We start from the raw sequence: 23,720 nt of genomic DNA on the forward strand, positions 1-23,720 counted from the left end.
GATGTTGATGCAGACTCTACATCATTCAGGATCTATTTCGCACAACAAGCTGCGCTTGTTTCTTGTTGGTGTGAATGCTATTGTGTTTGATTTCACCGTTGAGGTGCTGTTGTTGTTCGTATCGCCGAAAAAATGAAAACAGAATGGATACTTGTGCGTATGGTGATTTGTTTTGAGATTTACATGGTGGTGAGTAAAAGTGAATGAGTTTTATTGATGGAGAGTGGGTTCCATTTTTGTAGTAGGGAACTTTGCAGAAAACTGATTTTCTTCTTTTTGTTTTTCTCCACTATCCATATGAGTGAGAGAGAGAGTATTAATCTTGCTGATAATTTGAGAGAGGGTGATGTGTTGACGCGTGGAGTGTATTGATTGGAGTGTGAGAGATCCGATGAACCTTTATGGAGAGAGAAAACGGTTATCATCACATGAATAACAATTGTGGATCTTTGATTAATTTGAATCAATGATCCAGATTGAATTGAATCAGAGAAATACAAATTAATTTAAAATGTTAAAGTTATCTATATTCTAGATACTTTAATTGATTTAAATGAGATTAAATCAATTAAATCAAGTGACATTCTCATCTTTTTAAATAAACACTGTAAAAAATTATTCTAATCAATTTGATAAAAAGATAAAAATGAACAAAAATCAAACGTAAAAGTTTTCGAAAAATTAAATTGAATACACTAAAATGATCGGTGCTAAATAAATTTTTCGAAAATATACAGATTTTGATCAAATTTTGAAGTAAAAAAATACTCGGTTGAAAAGGCTTAAGCTGATCAAAATGCGACTGAAAAAGTAGTCGAAAAAATCAAATGAACACGCCAAGTTAAACTACGCAAACCGTAGATTAATAACACTGACATCTGCGAGCTCGATTTTGAAACTTTTCGCCTGCTAATTTTATGTACATTTGAAAATTGATTCAACCGATATGTTTGTAGATCTGAAAATTTATTTTAGTTATTTTTTTAAGTATTATGCATGAAGAAAGACATGTTATGCTATGTGTCGCACCTCGAAAAATGCGATTCCTCGCGATGGTCGCGGAAAAATTATGTTCGAACAGAGTCGCCACCGAACTTTATTTATCCCAATGAAGGAATAGGAAAATATCGATAAAACCTTTTTAAAAAATAGAATAATGGTCGTCGCAACCATATTCGGGTTCGGGAGTCGATTACGTAAGGGGAAGGTATTAGCACCCCTCACGTCCGTTGTACTCAACGGGAACCTTTTAGTCCAATTTGCTATTTGAATGTTAATTACATGTTATTTGCTTTTCTTCGGGTAATTAGATATTGGATAGAGATGGATGAAGACCTCAGAATGGAAAAAAAGGAGGTTTTTTATTAGTGTGCTCGCGAAGATACAGCAATCTCCTGCCTACGTATCCTTATAGTGCAATAAGGAAATCAGAGCATTTGTAGTTCGGGGAACTACGATTTTGGTGTGTTTTGTTCGAACGACTGTGTAGGTCGGCGTTCTAACGGCTAAACGCTGGCTTGTCTACTCTCGGCGGAGGCTTATGCACTGGTTTGTTGTGCGCATTAGAAAGGATTGACAGTGTTCTTTTTTAAAAGGGTTTTGGCCACGCGAGGGTGACAAGTTGAATTGATGTGTTTGATGTTTGATTGGTTTCGATCGCTCGGGGGCGAGAAGTTAGGTTTGATTTGTTTTTGAAATGTTTTTTGGAGAACGACGAAAGATTGAGCAATGTGGTGTTCACCAATCGTCCAATTCTTTCGAGGAGTAATAAGGCGTTCGCCTTCTATTCCTTTTTCATTCAGATTATTTTGAAAGTTTGTTTATGGATGTTGAATATGCACGGTAGTGAGGCGTACGCCTCCTACTTGCTTATTCAAAGGATAATGAGGCGTACGCCACTTATTCCTTTATCCAAGTTTATTTAACGTGTTTTAGTCGGAAGTCGATAATTTGTGCAATATGGCGTACGCCAATTATTCAAATAATCGAGAGATGGCGAGGCGTACGCCTCTCATCTTTTATCATCCGAGGTTTAAATTGTAAAAAATATGTTTAGATGTTGTATAGGATTTGTGAAAATAATTTGTATTTGAATTGGTAGGTTTTGATCGAAAGATGATTTGAGTTTATTCGATTGTGGTTTTGAATTGATGACGAAGATTCGAGCAATGTGGCGTACGCCAATTATTCGAATAATCGAAAGATAGTGAGGCGTACGCCTCCTATCCTCTTTTCATCTGAAATGTGGAATTAAAAGGATTTAGGGTTTGTAGTTAATTTAGAAGATGTGATTTGAAGGTGTATGATTATTAGGGTTTTATTTGAATGACGAAAATCCGAGCAATATGGCGTACGCCAATTATTCGTATAATCGAGAGATAATGAAGCGGATGCTCACTATTCTCCTTTTCATTCAAAGATTAATTATTAAAAGGTTTTGAGGAGTGTATTGATTGAAAGGGTTTTATTTGAATGACGAAAATCCGAGCAATATGGCGTACGCCAATTATTCGAATAGTCGAGAGATAGTGAAGCGGAAGCTTACTATTCTCCTTTTCATCCCAATGTTTATGTTTGAAAGAGAAAAAACTTTAGAAATCGAGTTGATTGGCAAAATGATTTGAATTTGTGTTTATGAAGGAAAAGAGTTTATTTAGTGTATTATTTCATCTACTCGATTAATCAATAACCAAGTAGGTTTCATTGTAAGGAAGCCCAAGAGTAAGCTATGTGAGGTCGATGGCGATGCTTTAAAAGCAATCGACTTACAAGGGTGTTTTGAAAGAGGGCTCGACTTTAAATCGAGAATTGTGATTTGTGCTTTTTGAAATTGGTTTGTGTGTTTTGAATTGAAATAAAATTGAAATTTAAAATGATTTATGAAAAGATGATTTGGAATGGTTTATGAAATAATTTTGTTTGAAATGATGTGAAATTTGTGATCAGAAGTAGTTAATCAATTTCTTTTTTTTTAGAAACAAAATTAATTTATTAAAAATTAATTAAATTAATTAATTAAATTAATTAAAATTAATTATCAAAATTATTTAATTAAATTAAATAATTAAGTTAATTAAAATTGATTAATAGAAATTAAACTAATTAAAGATTTTAATCGATTAATTAAGTTCAAAGAGAAAAAAATCGGTGAAATATTCTGATAATGTATTGAGAATTTGGTGGTATGTCGGCATGAAATTGCCGAATCCGAATCTGCATATTATAGATCTCATGTCATCATCTCCTATCTATACTCGAAACGCTCTTGTAGTATTTGTGAATTTTTGTGTAACATTTTATGGACCTTATGCACTACTGCTGATAATTGGTATCACAAAGACCAAGACACAACACCACATTACAGTTCTCACCCATCCCTCCATACTGCAGTACGCAAAATGCAAGTCTATCTTAAAAAAGGAGAAGAAAAAGAACTCCACATGCTGTGATGATATCCAAATCCGGAATATGACAATCAGTTCTCATTCAAAAGAAACCAAAACGTAAACAAACCCATAGTCCATTAATCACATCCAGGGAGTATAATCAACAAAACAAATTCATGTTTCTAATCAACAGTTCAGTAAAAAGAACATAGTAAGCACATTGAAAGACTTTAAAATGAGGATGGAAACAAGGTTACAACCTGGACCCTAAGGCGCGAAAGCCACGAATGAAAACTCCGCAACAACAAGGTTCTTGAACCAAAATATAACGATCATATCACAGTGCTCAAACAAGATAAATGTACATGACGGTAAACAATCAGGATTCAAATAATTTACAACAAATAATACAGCTTTGCGGAGAATGTAATGCACACCGTTACCGTAATATCGTCGGTGTTGGCTATCTGGGATGCTTTGTTGGTGGTGACCGCACCAGTAATAAATCACTACTTTATATTGCTAAAAACGAACCATAACCTGTGCAGGAAATCAAAGCTACAACAACAACATGTCGTAACCGACTCGGCGTTCCCGTCTAGCAACTCAACCTCGATCTGTACTCAACAGCAGCTTGACCTGTTCGTAGTGTCCAGAATTTCAGCAAGTTTGTGATACATCCTTGAAACAACGTCGTCGGCAGCCGTGACGATCTTGCTACTCAAAGGATGATGGATTCAACATCCCAACAAACAGAAACACCTGCATCAACAGCATCCACAAATAGAATTATATAAATTTTGGAAACGTTAAATCAACGTTTGCAGAGCAAACGTCAACTTAGTGATTTCGAGCAAGAGTACCTGGAGTTTGCGAAAGGAAAAGAAATGGGAAATTTGAGGGTTGGGTTTCGTGAGGGTGAGCGGAGGAGTGTGGTGCGGTGACGGATTTGGGGTTTCACCGGTGGTTTTGCATGGCATTGATGATGTTGAAACCGGAATGGGTTGAAGGTGAATGGGTCGCGATGAAGACGGATTGAGCGATTTAGGTTAGGGTGATGTTGAAGGTGGTGGCGGCGCACGGTGAGGGTTTTGGGAGTGTGAGAGATGTGTGGAAGAAGGTTTTTGAGTGATGAGTGAGATGGAGTGAGCTGTTATGATGAGAGTGAGGTAATGAGAGACTTGTGTGTGAGAGAATGAAGGACAGAGCTGTAGCGATGAGAATGAGAGCGGGTGGAGGTTCGTTATGAGGAATGTGAGTGGAGAAAATGAGTGGCCAGAGAGTGACGCGTGTAAGAGGATAAGAAGAAAGATTTTTTCAATTTTGTTTTCTTTTTTCAGAGAGATAATGGGAAGAGAGATTTTTGAGGGAGTGTGAGATATTTGTGAGATAACAGCTGGCAAACCAAAAGAGAATCCAAGGCTAAAACATTTATTCATTTATTTTAACAATCTCATAAAAACATTAATAATAAAAAAAACTAATTGACAGTATTTCCTCAAATTTTGACGATTCAACCGATTTTTCTGTATTCTCAAATAAAGTCATTCTGACTGACATTTCAGGTGTTATTCATGATGAAATGCATGTCACGCTATGCATATGATGTAAACTGAAAAATGAAATCGAAATTATGAAAATTTAACATGCCCGGACAAAATTGGGGTATGACAGCTGCCCCTATTTAATTACCTTGAACCAGAAAGTATAAATGACAGTAGTCTTTGTACATTCGTGGTGGAAGATAATTAAATACGAAAAGACCCAAATTTTGTCCTTTGAAATGCAATGGGGAAATGTAGAAAGAGAATGCAATTAGAATGTAAAATGAAACAGTCAAGACTCTCTGGGAATCGTCAAAACAGTATCTTGGATGTCATAATCGAGATATTCCAATAATGGAATGATACCTCAACTGTATCTAAGACTTTCTGATAATTAGCAGAACAATGTCTCGATTTGAACGCACGAGATTCTCTGAGGATCAACGAAGCAGTACCTTATATGATATAATTGAGATATTCCGACAAGGGAATGATACCTCAACCGTATCTAAGATTCTCTGAGGATACCTAGAGCAGTATCTCTAAAAATGAATGAGACTCTTCATATTGATGAAGCAGCATCTCAAACAGCAGAAATGAGATTCTCTGTATCGAGTCGAAGCAGCATCTTATACGATAGAATTAAGATATTCCGAATAAGGGAATGATACCTTAATTAAATCAAAGACTCTTCGAGGATACTAGAGCAGTATCCCTAAAAACTGAATGAGACTCTTCATATTGATGAAGCAGCATCTCAAACAGACAACTAAGATTCTCCATATAAATGAAGCAGTATCTCAGATGTTTATCTGTTGGGGGAAATATTTTAGACAAGACTCTTTTTGGAAGAGATTTACTATAAATGCTCTGCAGTGGAAAAGCTCATAAGAGACTTTTTAGGGTAACCTCTGCTTGGGGAGCAATGATAGCAAAGATGTTGGGAAATATCATTATTAATCACAAATTTGAAGAATGACTGGCTGGGAAATAATTCCACGAGCACATGCAAGATAATAACTTTATTGAATTAAATGAGGAAAGTCCGGGATACATATGAATGACCCTGGATCTTGATATTTTGTTATGTTTTTTTGTATAATGGTCCACTCTGGGTGGCAATGCCATGCATGGGATGATGCATTAGATGCATGAAGGGATGCAATTGTTAGGGATATTTAGGATGTGTATGCATGAATGCGAGTAATTTTATTCATTTTTATGAAATTTCCGTTTTGACGGGAGTGCTTATGCATGGGTATGCTGATGATTGATAGGATTGTGTTTGATGAATCTTCCTAATTGGCAGGAAAATTATGCGTGGAATGATGCATGTGATGCATGTGGGAATGCAATTGTGTAATTGAATGTTTTTGTAGGGTTTTATTTTTTTGAAATTATTGGGGAACATCATCATCAAAGAGTTGATGGAAAAGATCATCATCAGAGGGTTGATGGAAAGGTAGTTGTCATCGTCAATGGGTTGACGGAAAGAGGTAAAGGATGGCATCACCAAAGGGTTGGTGTAAAAAAAACCTCACTATGGAGTGGCATCACCAAAGGGTTGGTGGAAAAGAAATTTTGTAAAATATCGTCATCAGAGGGCTGATGGAAGAGAGACTTCACTATGGAGTGGCATCACCAAAGGGTTGGTGGAAAATTTTATCATCATCAGAGGGCTGATGGAAAAGGTAACTGTCATCGTCAAAGGGTTGACGGAAAGAAACTTCACTATAGAGTGGCATCACCAAAGGGTTGGTGGAAAAGATTGTATATGTAGTATCATCGTCAAAGGATTGACGGAAAGAAACTTCACTATGGAGTGGCATCACCAAAGGGTTGGTGGAAAAGTATGGTCATCGTCAAAGGGTTGACGGAAAAGAGACTTCACTATGGAGTGGCATCACCAAAGGGTTGATGGAAAATTTTGGTCATCGTCAAAGGGTTGACGGAAAAGAGACTTCACTATGGAGTGGCATCACCAAAGGGTTGGTGGAAAAATTTGGTCATCATCAAAGGGTTGACGGAAAAGAGACTTCACTATGGAGTGGCATCACCAAAGGGTTGATGGAAAAATTTGGTCATCGTCAAAGGGTTGACGGAAAAGAGACTTCACTATGGAGTGGCATCACCAAAGGGTTGGTGGAAAAATTTGGTCATCGTCAAAGGGTTGACGGAAAAGAGACTTCACTATGGAATGGCATCACCAAAGGGTTGGTGGAAAAATTTGTTGTGAAATGTCATCATCAGAGGGCTGATGGAAAAGAGGGATCAGGTTACGTCCATCAAAGGGTTGATGGGAAAGAATTATGATGTTGTGCATGCGTATGATGCATGTTAATGAAAATTTCTTATTTTTGTGAGAGAGATCTTTGATATGCAACTTCCTTATTTGGAAGGAAAGTCATGTGTGTTTATTGTATGCAGTGCATGTGGTAATGCAAGAGGATTATTGGTTGTTTCTGGATTGATCTCCTTTTTTGAAGGTGAGACTTTCTGGGTACCAATGTTGATTGGATTTGAGTTTATGAAGATGCCAGCAAAGTGGACTTTCAGTGGTTGCCAATATGGATTGGACTTTGGTTTTGAAGATGCCAATAGGGATTGGACTTTGGTTTTAAAATGGACTTTTATTTTTGGTAGTTGCCAATATGGATTGGACTTTGGTTTTTTCTGGTAATTGCCAATTTGGATTGGACTTTGGTTGGTGAAAGGTTTTGACTTCCCGACATTCTGTATTTTGACGATGCGATGATCAGAAGATAGATGTGGATGCTTTTGGTGCCCCAAGTTTGATCATTTGCTGACAGACTGTGTATTTGTTCTTGAGAGAACCTCGACTTCTTTGCCTGATATGCCTTGATGGTTTACAAATAATTTTGTGAGCGTAGCGACGTAATCAATGCATGATGATTGTGCTTTTGCTCTGCCCTAAGGCTCTTTGCGACCTTGTCTTCCCCAGCCTGTAGGGTCTTTGAAGGAATTCGCCTTTGAAAGGAAACTCTGGGAATGATTATACCATGGACTGAACCAAATTTTGCCCCAGTGTATGAGTCTTGTAGTGTTTTGCCCCTGATTGAGATTTTGAAAGGCGTGCCCCAGATTGACTGGATATTTTGAAAAGATTTGCCTCCTTGATCAACTGATGCTTGGAGATTTGTCTTTCAACTGACCAATTTATAGTCATTATATACCATGCCCCTAATCCATAGGGTTAGGAAGCAGTCTTGGTTCAGGTCAGCACCGACGAATGATCAAGTTCTTCTCCGATTGCTTCTTTGAAGTTTCCTTGATGTTAAGTACATTACTTGCAGTTAAAATTGTTTATTTAATCAATGGTAATTTTAATGCGACGTTCATGCAGGTTTGAAAAATCATTTATTGAAGTGATGTGATAGTGTGTGACGAATGAACCATTAGTTCAAACGCATTGCTAATTTAGCTAGTGTGTGAAAGATACAGTGAGAACATGATGCCAATACAGGTGATTTAGCAAATATTTAGGAGTCAGTTTACGCAACCTTGCTGTAGTATGCTTTCAGAATAAACCCTACTTCAATTAGGTCTTTTGAGGGTTATAACGTGGCCTGGTTCACGGTTTTTGAACAAAAGGATATAAGGCTCAAATTTTGTTTTAACCCACCCCTTCTTCATGATGATCTCCAATCCTATGTCCAGTTAACTCAACACACACATTTGACTTTTAACAGAGTTCAATGGTGTAAAGATGAGGATCCAAGATTCGCTTGAAATGGCAGTCACCTCATTTTGCTCTTCATAGATGTCCATGCCCCATTGATTCTTGATATGGTGGTCACCGAATCTTGTTTTGTTTTGTTGAGGGTTTTCGTGACCTCTTTTGATCTTTGTTTCGATCCCTAACTTTTGCCTGGACAACTTTTTTAAGCTTTGGTCCACCGGGATTGCCCCTATTTTTGCCTAAGTCTCCTTTTTGGGTGTTCGACTTAGCGGGCTCTTTCTTTGATTTTTTTGTGGAAGATTATGACTGCCAAGTCATTGGTCATTGAAGAACAACCGACATAACTTTGGTATTTTTCAAGGTTCCCTCGACAGTTCAGGATGTGTGCGAAGAATGGCATGTGGTTGATCCTCATACGGGATGTCTCATCTTGTAATTTGAATGCGTAGTCAAATTAACTAAGCACTACCTTGCCCCAGGTTAAATGTAAGGGTTTGTAAATCCGAAAGAAACTCCTACTTCTAGGTTCGAAGTGGTTGACTAGGGATTAACTCCTTATCTCTCCAGTGTTTGGGGATTTGAAACAATGCCTGTAAATCATTAGTAAGGTTTTATCCGAAAGCATACAATCAACAATTATGAGTATTGTGTTTTCGTCATCCTCCCTTCAATCTTTGCTAAAACAACAGTTTGATAAGTGAATGGGAGAAATATTTTTTTTATATCAATGGAAAAAATGAGTGAATACGAAAGGATTCGTTCAAAACATGCATAATCATTTCATTAATATTACCATTAAAGGAAATCAACAATACTTGGAAGCAGATAAGTACTTAACATGCAAAGAAAAATACAAATGAAATGCGAGGAGTAGCCAAATGGTTGCCAGTGCAGAGGAATCTCTCTCGTGCCTGGCTCACTGCTGGGCTAGCCTTCTTCAGAGTAATGGTATTTCTCCTCATCGAGACTAGTATGATAATCATCTTCAGACCTATTCTCGGAAATCTCCTCCACCGTTTGGACTGATGGACCCGCACAACTAGGCGAAGCAGTATTACTGATTTGCAAGCTTCGAGGCGCAAATGAGAACATCTTGGAATCAAGCAGGGTTTGTACTTTACTCTTAAGCACTTTGCAGCCTTCAGTTTGAATGCCCCTGTGCCCCAGCATGGAAGTCACACCGGGCGTTGGCGTCATAGCCTGGTGGATATGGAGGACTTACTGGTTTTAGCTCCTTTGGCACTATCAATCCCCTCTTAATCAAATATGGAAGTACTTGACTGTATGGCATTGGAAGTGGATCAATATGTCTCTCTGGCTTCCTTGGCCTCTGTTGAGCATGTTGGCGCTGCTGATGTGAAGTGTTATGTCGTTTGTATGGCTGTTGAGGTGGAATCCATCGTTGATATTGAGGAGGTCCTTGACTTGTAGGATACTGACCATGTGGAGAGAATGGTGTCTGGTGTGAAGCTTGTGGAGCTTCCCAGACTGCGTTAATTTCAGCTTCTTCTTCCTTTTGGGAACTAGGAATAGATTCACTCTCCATGCTCTGGCTATTTGAGGCGCATTGGATTTTTCCACTTTTGAGGCCATTCTCGATGCGTTCTCCAATTGACACCAAGTGAGCGAAGTCTGATGTTGCACTGCTGATCATCCTTTCGAAGTAAGGACTTTGCAAGGTATCCCTGAATAATTCCATCACTTCTTTGTCTAAGAGTGGTGGTTCAACACGAGCTGCAAACTCTTTCCATCTTTGGGCATACCCTCTGAAGGATTCGTTGCTTTCCTGAGACAAGGTTCTCAACTGCATGCGATCGGGAGCCATGTCCAAATTGTATTTGTACTGCTTCAAAAAGGCATTAGCTAGGTCTATCCATGACTGAACATGGTTCCTTTCTAACTTCATATACCAACTCAATGATGCCCTAGTCAAACTGTCCTGAAAACAGTGAATCATTAGCTTATCATCGTGGGCATGAGAGATCATTTTTCGACAAAACATCACCAAATGGTGCTTTGGACAGCTATCCCCTTTGTACTTCTCAAATTCTGGTACTTTAAATTTTGGGGGTATAACTAGGCCAGGTACCAAACACATGTCTAAGGCACTCTGTTCAACAGTATCTTGTCCTTCTATGGCCTTGAGTTTTTTCTCTAGCACATGGCATCTTTCAGCAATCTCATCATCTTGTGGCTGTTCAATATTAACCACCAGGCTTGTCCCATTGGAATCCGGCACTGAGAATGCAAAGCTATGATATTCAACATCATCATGGCAAGAGGAATCTCGAATGATATGACGTTCTTGTACAACAGAGTTATCAACCGGGGTTCTCGCAAGCTGAGGTTGGGTAGGACTATTTACTGGAGCTAGAATAACATTTTCGATAACTGCAGTTTGTTGAATGTTGTCCTCCTTATTTGCTAAAGCTATCATAGCCTCTACAAGTTGGTCTATCTGGTTTTTCATTGAGTCCACATCTCCTCTCAATGCAATGTGGTTTTGCTCCAACAGATCCATAATCTTTTCAGAGCCACTTCAAGTCTGATACGAATGTCGGGAATTCAACTGCGGGTTATGGACAAAGGATGAGATGAGTTTTTTTGTTTATGAAAATGATATGCAATTTATGCTGATGAGATGAGAATGCATGAAATTTTGTATTTAGGTATGCAAAGGAAATGTAATTTAGGTATAGTTAGGATCCAGGATAACACGAGTATCATATGCTACACCCTATAAGGAGGTTCTATGTTCTCTACCCCACACACAAAGGATGGCTCCTAAGGTTATTTGTTTTCAGGATAAGAACCTTAGAGTCATGGACCAAGTTCAGTCTTCCATCGCAATAATGGGCTAGCCACATCGGAATGGAAATTCTGAATCGGTCTATTCTAAGTGGGATCCTCGTATTGTTCGAACAGGGTGTAGACCCTTCGGTTCAATACTACACGATCGCCAATCATGAAGACGGACTTCATTTTAAGATGAGGTTCCCAGAGTCATGGATCATGTTCAACGTTTCCTCGCAATAATGGGCTAGCCATATTATGATGGAAATTCTGAACAGATCTACTCTAGGTGGAGTTCTCGTATTGTCCCAATGAGGTGTACACCCCTCGGTTCAATACTACACAACTCCGGGTTCTAAGTTCTTCTCAAAGCTCGGGTACGGAGCTTATCTCACAACATGTGTCAGAAACCATAGATCACCCAACATAATAGCAGAATAAATCACATAGCATAAATAATGCAACAAGATATAAAGAAGTAAAAAGGAAGAAAACAATATTTTAACATTCATAGAAATTTGAACTAAATTAGGCCTGACTCTCTCTAGCATGGAGCTATAGTCCCCAGTGGAGTCGCCATCTGTCGCACCTCGAAAAATGCGATTCCTCGCGATGGTCGCGGAAAAATTATGTTCGAACAGAGTCGCCACCGAACTTTATTTATCCCAATGAAGGAATAGGAAAATATCGATAAAACCTTTTTAAAAAATAGAATAATGGTCGTCGCAACCATATTCGGGTTCGGGAGTCAATTACGTAAGGGGAAGGTATTAGCACCCCTCACGTCCGTTGTACTCAACGGGAACCTTTTAGTCCAATTTGCTATTTGAATGTTAATTACATGTTATTTGCTTTTCTTCGGGTAATTAGATATTGGATAGAGATGGATGAAGACCTCAGAATGGAAAAAAGGGAGGTTTTTTATTAGTGTGCTCGCGAAGATACAGCAATCTCCTGCCTACGTATCCTTATAGTGCAATAAGGAAATCAGAGCATTTGTAGTTCGGGGAACTACGATTTTGGTGTGTTTTGTTCGAACGACTGTGTAGGTCGGCGTTCTAACGGCTAAACGCTGGCTTGTCTACTCTCGGCGGAGGCTTATGCACTGGTTTGTTGTGCGCATTAGAAAGGATTGACAGTGTTCTTTTTTAAAAGGGTTTTGGCCACGCGAGGGTGACAAGTTGAATTGATGTGTTTGATGTTTGATTGGTTTCGATCGCTCGGGGGCGAGAAGTTAGGTTTGATTTGTTTTTGAAATGTTTTTTGGAGAACGACGAAAGATTGAGCAATGTGGTGTTCACCAATCGTCCAATTCTTTCGAGGAGTAATAAGGCGTTCGCCTTCTATTCCTTTTTCATTCAGATTATTTTGAAAGTTTGTTTATGGATGTTGAATATGCACGGTAGTGAGGTGTACGCCTCCTACTTGCTTATTCAAAGGATAATGAGGCGTACGCCACTTATTCCTTTATCCAAGTTTATTTAACGTGTTTTAGTCGGAAGTCGATAATTTGTGCAATATGGCGTACGCCAATTATTCAAATAATCGAGAGATGGCGAGGCGTACGCCTCTCATCTTTTATCATCCGAGGTTTAAATTGTAAAAAATATGTTTAGATGTTGTATAGGATTTGTGAAAATAATTTGTATTTGAATTGGTAGGTTTTGATCGAAAGATGATTTGAGTTTATTCGATTGTGGTTTTGAATTGATGACGAAGATTCGAGCAATGTGGCGTACGCCAATTATTCGAATAATCGAAAGATAGTGAGGCGTACGCCTCCTATCCTCTTTTCATCTGAAATGTGAAATTAAAAGGATTTAGGGTTTGTAGTTGATTTAGAAGATGTGATTTGAAGGTGTATGATTATTAGGGTTTTATTTGAATGACGAAAATCCGAGCAATATGGCGTACGCCAATTATTCGTATAATCGAGAGATAATGAAGCGGATGCTCACTATTCTCCTTTTCATTCAAAGATTAATTATTAAAAGGTTTTGAGGAGTGTATTGATTGAAAGGGTTTTATTTGAATGACGAAAATCCGAGCAATATGGCGTACGCCAATTATTCGAATAGTCGAGAGATAGTGAAGCGGAAGCTTACTATTCTCCTTTTCATCCCAATGTTTATGTTTGAAAGAGAAAAAACTTTAGAAATCGAGTTGATTGGCAAAATGATTTGAATTTGTGTTTATGAAGGAAAAGAGTTTATTTAGTGTATTATTTCATCTACTCGATTAATCAATAACCAAGTAGGTTTCATTGTAAGGAAGCCCAAGAGTAAGCTATGTGAGGTCGATGGTGATGCTTTAAAAGCAATCGACTTACAAGGGTGTTTTGAAAGAGGGCTCGACTTTAAATCGAGAATTGTGATTTGTGCTTTTTGAAATTGGTTTGTGTGTTTTGAATTGAAATAAAATTGAAATTTAAAATGATTTATGAAAAGATGATTTGGAATGGTTTATGAAATAATTTTGTTTGAAATGATGTGAAATTTGTGATCAGAAGTAGTTAATCAATTTCTTTTTTTTTAGAAACAAAATTAATTTATTAAAAAATTAATTAAATTAATTAATTAAATTAATTAAAATTAATTATCAAAATTATTTAATTAAATTAAATAATTAAGTTAATTAAAATTGATTAATAGAAATTAAACTAATTAAAGATTTTAATCGATTAATTAAGTTCAAAGAGAAAAAAATCGGTGAAATATTCTGATAGTGTATTGAGAATTTGGTGGTATGTCGGCATGAAATTGCCGAATCCGAATCTGCATATTATAGATCTCATGTCATCATCTCCTATCTATACTCGAAACGCTCTTGTAGTATTTGTGAATTTTTGTGTAACATTTTATGGACCTTATGCACTACTGCTGATAATTGGTATCACAAAGACCAAGACACAACACCACATTACAGTTCTCACCCATCCCTCCATACTGCAGTACGCAAAATGCAAGTCTATCTTAAAAAAAGGAGAAGAAAAAGAACTCCACATGCTGTGATGATATCCAAATCCGGAATATGACAATCAGTTCTCATTCAAAAGAAACCAAAACGTAAACAAACCCATAGTCCATTAATCACATCCAGGGAGTATAATCAACAAAACAAATTCATGTTTCTAATCAACAGTTCAGTAAAAAGAACATAGTAAGCACATTGAAAGACTTTAAAATGAGGATGGAAACAAGGTTACAACCTGGACCCTGAGGCGCGAAAGCCACGAATGAAAACTCCGCAACAACAAGGTTCTTGAACCAAAATATAACGATCATATCACAGTGCTCAAACAAGATCAATGTACATGACGGTAAACAATCAGGATTCAAATAATTTACAACAAATAATACAGCTTTGCGGAGAATGTAATGCACACCGTTACCGTAATATCGTCGGTGTTGGCTATCTGGGATGCTTTGTTGGTGGTGACCGCACCAGTAATAAATCACTACTTTATATTGCTAAAAACGAACCATAACCTGTGCAGGAAATCAAAGCTACAGCAACAACATGTCGTAACCGACTCGGCGTTCCCGTCTAGCAACTCAACCTCGATCTGTACTCAACAGCAGCTTGACCTGTTCGTAGTGTCCAGAATTTCAGCAAGTTTGTGATACATCCTTGAAACAACGTCGTCGGCAGCCGTGACGATCTTGCTACTCAAAGGATGATGGATTCAACATCCCAACAAACAGAAACACATGCATCAACAGCATCCACAAATAGAATTATATAAATTTTGGAAACGTTAAATCAACGTTTGCAGAGCAAACGTCAACTTAGTGATTTCGAGCAAGAGTACCTGGAGTTTGCGAAAGGAAAAGAAATGGGAAATTTGAGGGTTGGGTTTCGTGAGGGTGAGCGGAGGAGTGTGGTGCGGTGACGGATTTGGGGTTTCACCGGTGGTTTTGCATGGCATTGATGATGTTGAAACCGGAATGGGTTGAAGGTGAATGGGTCGCGATGAAGACGGATTGAGCGATTTAGGTTAGGGTGATGTTGAAGGTAGTGGCGGCACACGGTGAGGGTTTTGGGAGTGTGAGAGATGTGTGGAAGAAGGTTTTTGAGTGATGAGTGAGATGGAGTGAGTTGTTATGATGAGAGTGAGGTAATGAGAGACTTGTGTGTGAGAGAATGAAGGACAGAGTTGTAGCGATGAGAATGAGAGCGGGTGGAGGTTCGTTATGAGGAATGTGAGTGGAGAAAACGAGTGGCCAGAGAGTGACGCGTGTAAGAGGATAAGAAGAAAGATTTTTTCAATTTTGTTTTCTTTTTTCAGAGAGATAATGGGAAGAGAGATTTTTGAGGGAGTGTGAGATATTTGTGAGATAACAGCTGGCAAACCAAAAGAGAATCCAAGGCTAAAACATTTATTCATTTATTTTAACAATCTCATAAAAACATTAATAATAAAAAAAACTAATTGACATTTGATTAAAATAAATTCTACCTATTTTAATTAACTAACTAATATTAAAAAAAATCTAACTAATATATATAAAAAAAATTAACTAATATTTTAGAAAATCTAATTAATATTTAATTGAATAAACTAAAATTTAAAAATCAACTAATATTTAATTAAATCAATAATATAAAAAAAACTAACCAAAATTTAATTAAATAGCTAATACTTAAAACTAACTAAAATTTGAATATTTGACCAATTAAAAAATAGAAATCGAGTACAAAAAAAGAACTGGTCACACTAAAATTGTCAAGACAAAACATACTTATTAAAAATACAGTATTTCCTCAAATTTTGACGATTCAACCGATTTTTCTGTATTCTCAAATAAAGTCATTCTGACTGACATTTCAGGTGTTATTCATGATGAAATGCATGTCACGCTATGCATATGATGTAAACTGAAAAATGAAATCGAAATTATGAAAATTTAACATGCCCGGACAAAATTGGGGTATGACACTATGCAGATGATGCCAAACAATAAAAAATTTAAATATATGAAAGTTTTTAAAATATCCGGATAAAATTGAGATATGACACCATGAGATAACAAAACACCTCAAAACCAATTGTCCCTTGATGAGAAAAAAGGTTCGACAAGGTCTGGTAATACTTCTAATAATTCCTTCTCAATACCAACTTGCAGGATTTTCTTACATAGCCTTAGTATTCAACAAAGTTTTGTTGGTGATTTTAGTATCATCAATGTATTTTAGTAGTAATGTGATTTACTATAGGCCGATGCAATTATGCGTTAAAGCTTGGAAACAAGTTAGGGGTAGTGCGGAGTGCACGCTCGTCGAGCCAACGTATAATTGAATGCGAATAATTGAAACGGGGTTCCAAGGGGTGAAGCCCCTGGCAGGGTGCGGGGCAGCGCCTCGTTCGAAATTTTCTTTTGAACAGTTGAACCCTTTCCCAACCGACGTAATCGTTTCTGAACAGTTGCGTCTTTTCGATTTCTGTTATTGATCTCCTATATAAGGAGTCATTTGGCCTCAGTTTAAAAGTGATAACAAAACCAAACTTTCTCTCTACATTCCTGAACATTTCTCTTTGCCAGAAACAAATTGTTCTTCAAGAATTATCCCCACAAAGATTTCGTGAACCCAGGCAAGAATTGGGTCAAAATACTTTGTTCGGAAAGTGTACGAACACGATTCTTCGAAGTTATCCAGGATTATCATACCCGATTCTCTAACAAACGAACAAAGTACTTTCTGATAATCATGGCTGGAGGAAGCACCGTCAAGGAGATGACTATAAACTTCGGAAAATTTGACAAGTTTCAAGGACAAGACTTCAGGCGTTGGCAAAAGAAGATGCATTTCATGTTGACAACGTTGAAGGTGGTGCACGTCCTGTTTACACCGATTCCAGAACTTCTGGAGGAAGACACGGTTGAAAATCTGAGACGCAGATCAAAATGTTGACAACTTGGAAGTCACTTGCGCATAGAAGAATCTCTAAGAGCGCAGGAGGATGACAAAGGAAAAGGCAAAGAAATTGCTGGACCCTCGGTTAATATGGTCGAAGAGGGTGGTAAGAACGGTAACAACAAAAACAAAGGAAAGAAGCGTGCTTTCAAGAACAATAAGGGCAGTTTCGGTGCTAACAAGAAACCGAAACTAGAATGCTGGAAGTGTGGCAAAACGGGCCACTTCAAGAAGGATTGCCGTTCCGGCAAAAAGCATGATAACACGAATGCAAGTGGTTCAGGAAAGGGGTCTAAGGACCAATCCGAAAACCAAGGTCAGAAATCAATTCGTGATTTGAATAGTTTGATTAAACATTCGATTTCACTAAATTCTGAAGCATTCTATGTGCAGGATGATGTTATCGCGTGGTGGATTGATTCTGGCGCTACAACACATGTTTGCAAGGATCGTTTCTGGTTCAAGACTCTTGTTCCAGTGGAAGATGGTTCTGTCCTCTACATGGGAGATGATCACTTCGCTCCCGTTGAAGGCAAAGGAAACGTGGTGCTAGAATTCAGTTCTGGAAAGACTATTACTTTGTTTAATGTTTTGTATGTTCCTAAACTACGTAAGAATTTAATTTCTGGTCCTGTATTAAATAAGCTTGGATACAAGCAAGTGTGTGAATCCGATAAATATGTTTTATCGAAGTCTGGTGTTGTAGGATTTGGATATTATAATAATGGTATGTTTATGATGAATTTGAATGGAGTTCCTAATGATTCTGGTTCTGTATTTATGTCCTCTTCGAATGTTATCAATTCATCGTTATGGCATGCTTGTTTAGGACACGTACATTATAAAAGAATGCATGAAATGTCTAAAGATGATTTAATTCCTGTTTTAGATAAAAATGTAGAAAATTGTAAAACTTGCATGTTAACAAAGATCACTAGGCAACCTTTTAAAATATAACAAGGAAATCTGTCATTCTTGAGTTGATACATAGTGATTTATGTGATTTGCATGCTACTCCATCATTAGGACATAAAAAATATTTTGTCACTTTCATAGATGATGCATCTAGATTCTGCTATGTTTATTTGCTGCACGCTAAGGACGAATCCTTAGATAAATTCAAAATTTATAAAACTGAAATTGAAGTGCAACAGAATGTGTTGATTAAAACATTACGTACAGATAGAGGTGGTGAATATTATGATCCTGTATTTTTCCAATCCGTAGGAATCATTCATGAGACTACGGCACCTTATACACCTCAACAAAATGGTGTGGCTGAAAGGAAAAATAGAGTGCTTAAGGAAATGGTGAATGCCATGTTATCTTACTCTGGTTTGAGTGAAAGGGTTTTGGGGAGAAGCTATGTTAACGGCTTGCTATTTGTTAAATAGGGTTCCTAATAAAAGGAACAAGACTACCCCATATGAACTTTGGTATAAGAAACGACCTAACTTAACATTTCTACGTGTTTGGGGTTGTAGGGCCGTGGTTAGACTCCCGGACCCAAAAAGGAAAACTTTGGGTGAAAAGGGTGTAGCTTGCATCTTTGTTGGATATGCTGAGCACTCCAAGGCCTATAGGTTTTATGTTATAGAACCTAATGACTCGATTTCTATTAACATAATTATAGAATTGAGAGATGCCATATTTGATGAGAATTGTTTCTCTTCTATACCTAAACCAAAGGACTCTATACCTAATTCAGATGAATCTCTAAGGGATGATCATTCGAATGATGTGCCAAGTGAGACACTTGAACCCCGTAGGAGCAAAAGAGCTAGAAAATCTAGATCTTATGGATCTGATTTTCAACTATATTTAGTTGAGGGATCAAAGGATCAGATTGACACTCAATACTATTATTGCTATAGTATAGAGGAGGATCCAAGAACGTATGATGAAGCTGTGAAATCTCGAGATTCTGCTTTTTGGAAAGAAGAAATTGACGAAGAGATTGGTTCTATCATGGAAAATAATACTTGGGTATTATCTGATTTACCACCAGGTTGCAAACCATTGGGTTGCAAATGGATCTTCAAAAAGAAGATGAAAGTCGATGGTACAATTAACAAGTTTAAAGCTAGATTAGTTATCCAAGGCTTCAGACAAAAGGAAGGGATTGATTATTTCGATACATATGCTCCTGTTGCCCGTATCACTACTATTAGATTGTTGATTGCCTTGGCGGCTATTCATAATCTAGTGATTCATCAAATGGATGTCAAAACAGCATTTCTGAATGGTGATTTGGAGGAAGAAGTGTATATGAAGCAACCTGAAGGATTTGTAATGCCTGGTAATGAGCATAAAGTGTGTAAGCTAGTTAAGTTGTTGTATGGGCTGAAACAAGCTCCGAAGCAGTGGCATCAAAAGTTTGATGAGGTTGTTTTGTCTAATGGTTTCATTCTAAACCAAGTTGACAAATGTGTATATAGCAAATTTGATACTTCCGGTAAAGGAGTTTTCATTTGTTTATATGTTGATGACATGTTGATCTTTGGCACCGACCAAAATCAAGTTGATAAAACGAAGAATTTCTTGTCATCAAAGTTCTCCATGAAGGATATGGGAGAAGCGAATGTAATTCTTGGTATTAAGATTAAACGGGAGAATAAGGGGATTGTAATTACACAATCTCATTACATTGAGAAAATACTCAAGAAGTTCAACTATGAAAGTTGTTCTCCAGTAAGTACTCCCATGGATCCGGGAGAAAATCTTATGCCAAATACAGGTAAACCTGTGGATCAACTCGAATATTCAAAAGCTATAGGCTCTTTGATGTATGCTATGATTAGCACTAGACCGGATATTGCTTATGCGGTTGGAAAGTTGAGCAGATTTACTAGTAATCCTAGTAGACATCATTGGCATGCGATAACTAGGGTATTCAAGTACTTGAAGGGTACAATGAATTATGGATTGTCATATATGGGATTTCCTTCGGTGTTAGAGGGTTATTCGGATGCTAGTTGGATAAATAATGCTGAAGATTCATCCTCTACAAGTGGATGGGTGTTCTTGCTTGGGGGAGGTGCCATCTCATGGGCTTCCAAGAAGCAAACATGTATAACTGGTTCCACAATGGAATCTGAGTTTGTAGCATTAGCTGCTGCTGGTAAAGAAGCGGAATGGCTAAGGAATTTGGTATATGAGATTCCGATATGGCCTAAACCGATATCACCAATTTCTATCCGTTGTGATAGTACTGCCACATTGGCTAAAGCTTATAGTCAAATATACAATGGAAAGTCTAGACATTTGGGTGTTAGACATAGTATGATTAGGGAATTAATCATGAATGGGGTGATATCTATTGAGTTTGTTCGGTCGCAACAAAACTTAGCTGACCACTTGACGAAGGGGTTAGCTAGAGACTTAGTGAAGAAGTCGGTAATTGGGATGGGATTAAAGTCCATTTAAATCTATTAGCTATGGTATACCCAATTCCCTTCTAATACAACATTAGAAGCAGAATTCAATGTGGAAGGATCATAGTTAGAGATTGGAGCAATTGTGTTTATCTTCCCAAGGTATGTGCTCAGACCTGCAAGTGATGGCTAGGTTGAATTATATCTTCTTAATGGTTCTTTTGGAAAATTGCAAATGCAGGTGCAAGATTAAAAGAATCACCTATGTGAGCATGAAGTTTTGCCGCTTCAAGAAGCTTGGACTTGGCTTCCTATATGCTTATTAATGGATAAGGACACATGGCTTGTAAAGTGTCAAGTATGAATAGTAGAGTATTGTAAGAAACATATGTGTACTATATCTTCAGACACTCAAATGGATTGACGGGTTCAATCGCTATGACACCCCGATTTTCGAGTATTTGGAATGTGTATTTGTACTAAGATGAAAATTCAATGGCAAGACATTTTCATTTATGCATTTGTTTGATCGTTATACCTGTCTGCACTACAACAAACAAGACCTTAGACAACGCTTTTTTTAGCCTTAGACAGCGCTTTAAAGCGCTGTCTAAACCTCCGCTGCTAAAGGTTTAGACAGCGCTTTTTTAAATCTTAAAAGCGTTGTCTAAGCCCCCCCCCCCCCCCCCCCCCCCTTAGACAACGCTTTGGCCAAAAGCGCTTTATAAGACCCTCTAATTTTAAATTTTTTAGGTATACCTTAGACAGCGCTTTTGAAAAGCGCTGTCTAAGCCCCACCCCCTTAGACAGCGCTTTGGCCAAAAGCGCTTTCTAAGACCCTCCTATTTTAATTTTTTTAGGTATACCTTAGACAGCGCTTTTCAAAAAGCGCTGTCTAAGCCCCCCCCCCCCTTAGACAGCGCTTTTGCCTAAAGCGCTTTCTAATCCCCCCCTTAGACAGCGCTTTTTACCAGCAAAACCGTCAGCTTTCTCAATGAGATCATCAATGGAAACAGCACCTAATTGATCTTTATTTTCACCGAGCAGTGATTGTCGCAACCTGAAAAAATACAGTGCGAAAAAAGACAACCGGCGAAGAAAAAAGACAGGAGAGTCGCCACCGTGCGTTATTTATCCCAAAGGAGGGAAAGGAAACGCTCGAAGTAAACCTGAAAATAGGAAAGAAAAAGACAAGGTCTCGCAACCAAATCTTGGGTTCGGGAGTCGGTTATGCGAAGGGAAGGTATTAGCACCCCTACGCATCCGTAGTACTCTACGGGATCCACTTATGCGGTTTCTGTTTAAAGGGTACGGTTTTGCCTAATGTGCTATTTACTAAAAAGGTTGAGAGAAATGACTCGCGCGGATGTCGCATCCACTGCATACGTATCTCATCTGAATATGAGAATCAGAGTCTTCGTAGCTCGGCTGACCTACGGGTTGGGGGTAATTGTGCTCGCTAAGACATCGCGTCTTATGCCTACGTATCTCATCTGGAATGAGAATCAGAGCAAGCCGTAGTTCGACTAACTACGGGGTTATGGATTATGTTACGGGGTGAACAACGTTACTACGCAATCTACCGGATGCTCGACCTTTGGAGACTTACTCGCCTGTAGTAGAAGGAGTAAACGTGTTGCTTTGGGTTTTAGGTTTTGTTTGCGTTGTAGGAACGCGCATGCAAAAAGGAAGTCCTAGGCGGAGGAACAGTGCTACCTAAATTGGCATGCAAACGGGAGACTATGCGAAGCCTCGCATCCTATGGGGAAACAATCACATCACACAAAACATATATCTTGAAATAGAAAAAATGCCACCAAGGGGCTCAAACATTGCCTCCTATCGAGGTCTTCCAGCTAAGAAACAGTAGAAATAAAAGGGAAGAAGTAAAATACCACACGGATCAAGATCCGAAGTTACAGCAATTAAAGGATAAGCGACCCTGAGATTCTCCCAAGCTGATGCCATCAAAGAAAACCAATCAGTACGGGAAATCGGAATAAACCTCCGGAGGGTATCCCTGCGAGAATATGTGAGCCCTCACAAAAACTCAACAAAAGGGGTTAGGCAAACAGGATTGAAATCAAAAGATAACAAGGCCATGGCAACACAAAGAACAGGTTAGAACAAAACGGAATAAAGCAGATACTGTCACATTCGCGACTGCTTCGCCTAGCGAAAGCCTAACGAAGCTTCGCTGCGTGCTCGCCTAGCGAAGCGGCTAGCGAGCACCTGCGGGATTTGGATTTTCCATTGGTACCTGCACGATGTTAAAGATTCCAGATCCTATGGCATTCACCTCATAAACGAAACTGTTAAACAGTCAAGGCATAAATCACATATTCATACACAAATATAACCCTGAGGGCCAAGCCTGAGGTTACCTCATATATTCAGTATTCAACCCGAGGCATAGAGTAATAGGAACAGAGGCATACCTGATGAGAGACCTGTTAAAATTGGAAGGCAAGGCCGGATTGGCGAAGTAACGTTTAGGGTTTGCGCGAGGCGGAATGAACTTCTCAGGGCTGCCCGAAGGTTGCTGCAGAGTAGTTCCTAGGTTTGAAACTCCACGTGAACTCCAAGTCTATTTCTCAGGGAATTTCCAAGTGTCTGAAACCCTACTGAAACTCTTATATTTATAGCTGATTTTCGTGGACTTGTGGGCTTGGAATGAGGGAGACCCAAAATTTGTTATATTTTAATTATTTATTTATTTTTTCTTTTTTTCTTTTTTTTTTTGGAAAAACTGAAGGGTAAATTTTGGGGTATTACAGTGATGAAGAAGGATACATGTTAGTCCCCATCCCTAGACGCCTTCCCGTTTCCTTACTGTACGACCCCAATTTTGGCCCTAAGATCCCTCATGGCCCATATCATATCATATCATGGCCTCAAGGATCATTGCATGCCCTAGCTTCCCTCCTAGTGGGTAGGTTGCCTTGTGAGTTGGTTCTTGATCACCAAGCATGTCTTGCATTTGTATATCTTTGCTTTTCATATGTTT

General features: G+C 38.3%; 1 protein-coding gene across 1 annotated transcript in view; it reads right to left on the reverse strand.

Moving 5' to 3' along the window:
* Window positions 1-16,278: 16,278 nt before the first annotated feature.
* LOC127093824 (plasma membrane ATPase 1) overlaps window positions 16,279-23,720 on the reverse strand; it is a 29,923-nt gene continuing 22,481 nt past the window's right edge. The window contains exons 14-16 of the mRNA XM_051032729.1: window positions 23,489-23,545; window positions 21,685-21,773; window positions 16,279-16,301 (exon numbers count right to left, since the gene is read on the reverse strand). Of these exons, the coding sequence (XP_050888686.1) occupies window positions 16,279-16,301; window positions 21,685-21,773; window positions 23,489-23,545 (169 nt within the window). The remainder of the gene's footprint in view (window positions 16,302-21,684; window positions 21,774-23,488; window positions 23,546-23,720) is intronic.

This window comes from Lathyrus oleraceus, chromosome 1 (genome assembly GCF_024323335.1).
Source record: "Lathyrus oleraceus cultivar Zhongwan6 chromosome 1, CAAS_Psat_ZW6_1.0, whole genome shotgun sequence".
In the NCBI taxonomy this organism is placed as follows: Eukaryota; Viridiplantae; Streptophyta; class Magnoliopsida; order Fabales; family Fabaceae; genus Lathyrus; species Lathyrus oleraceus.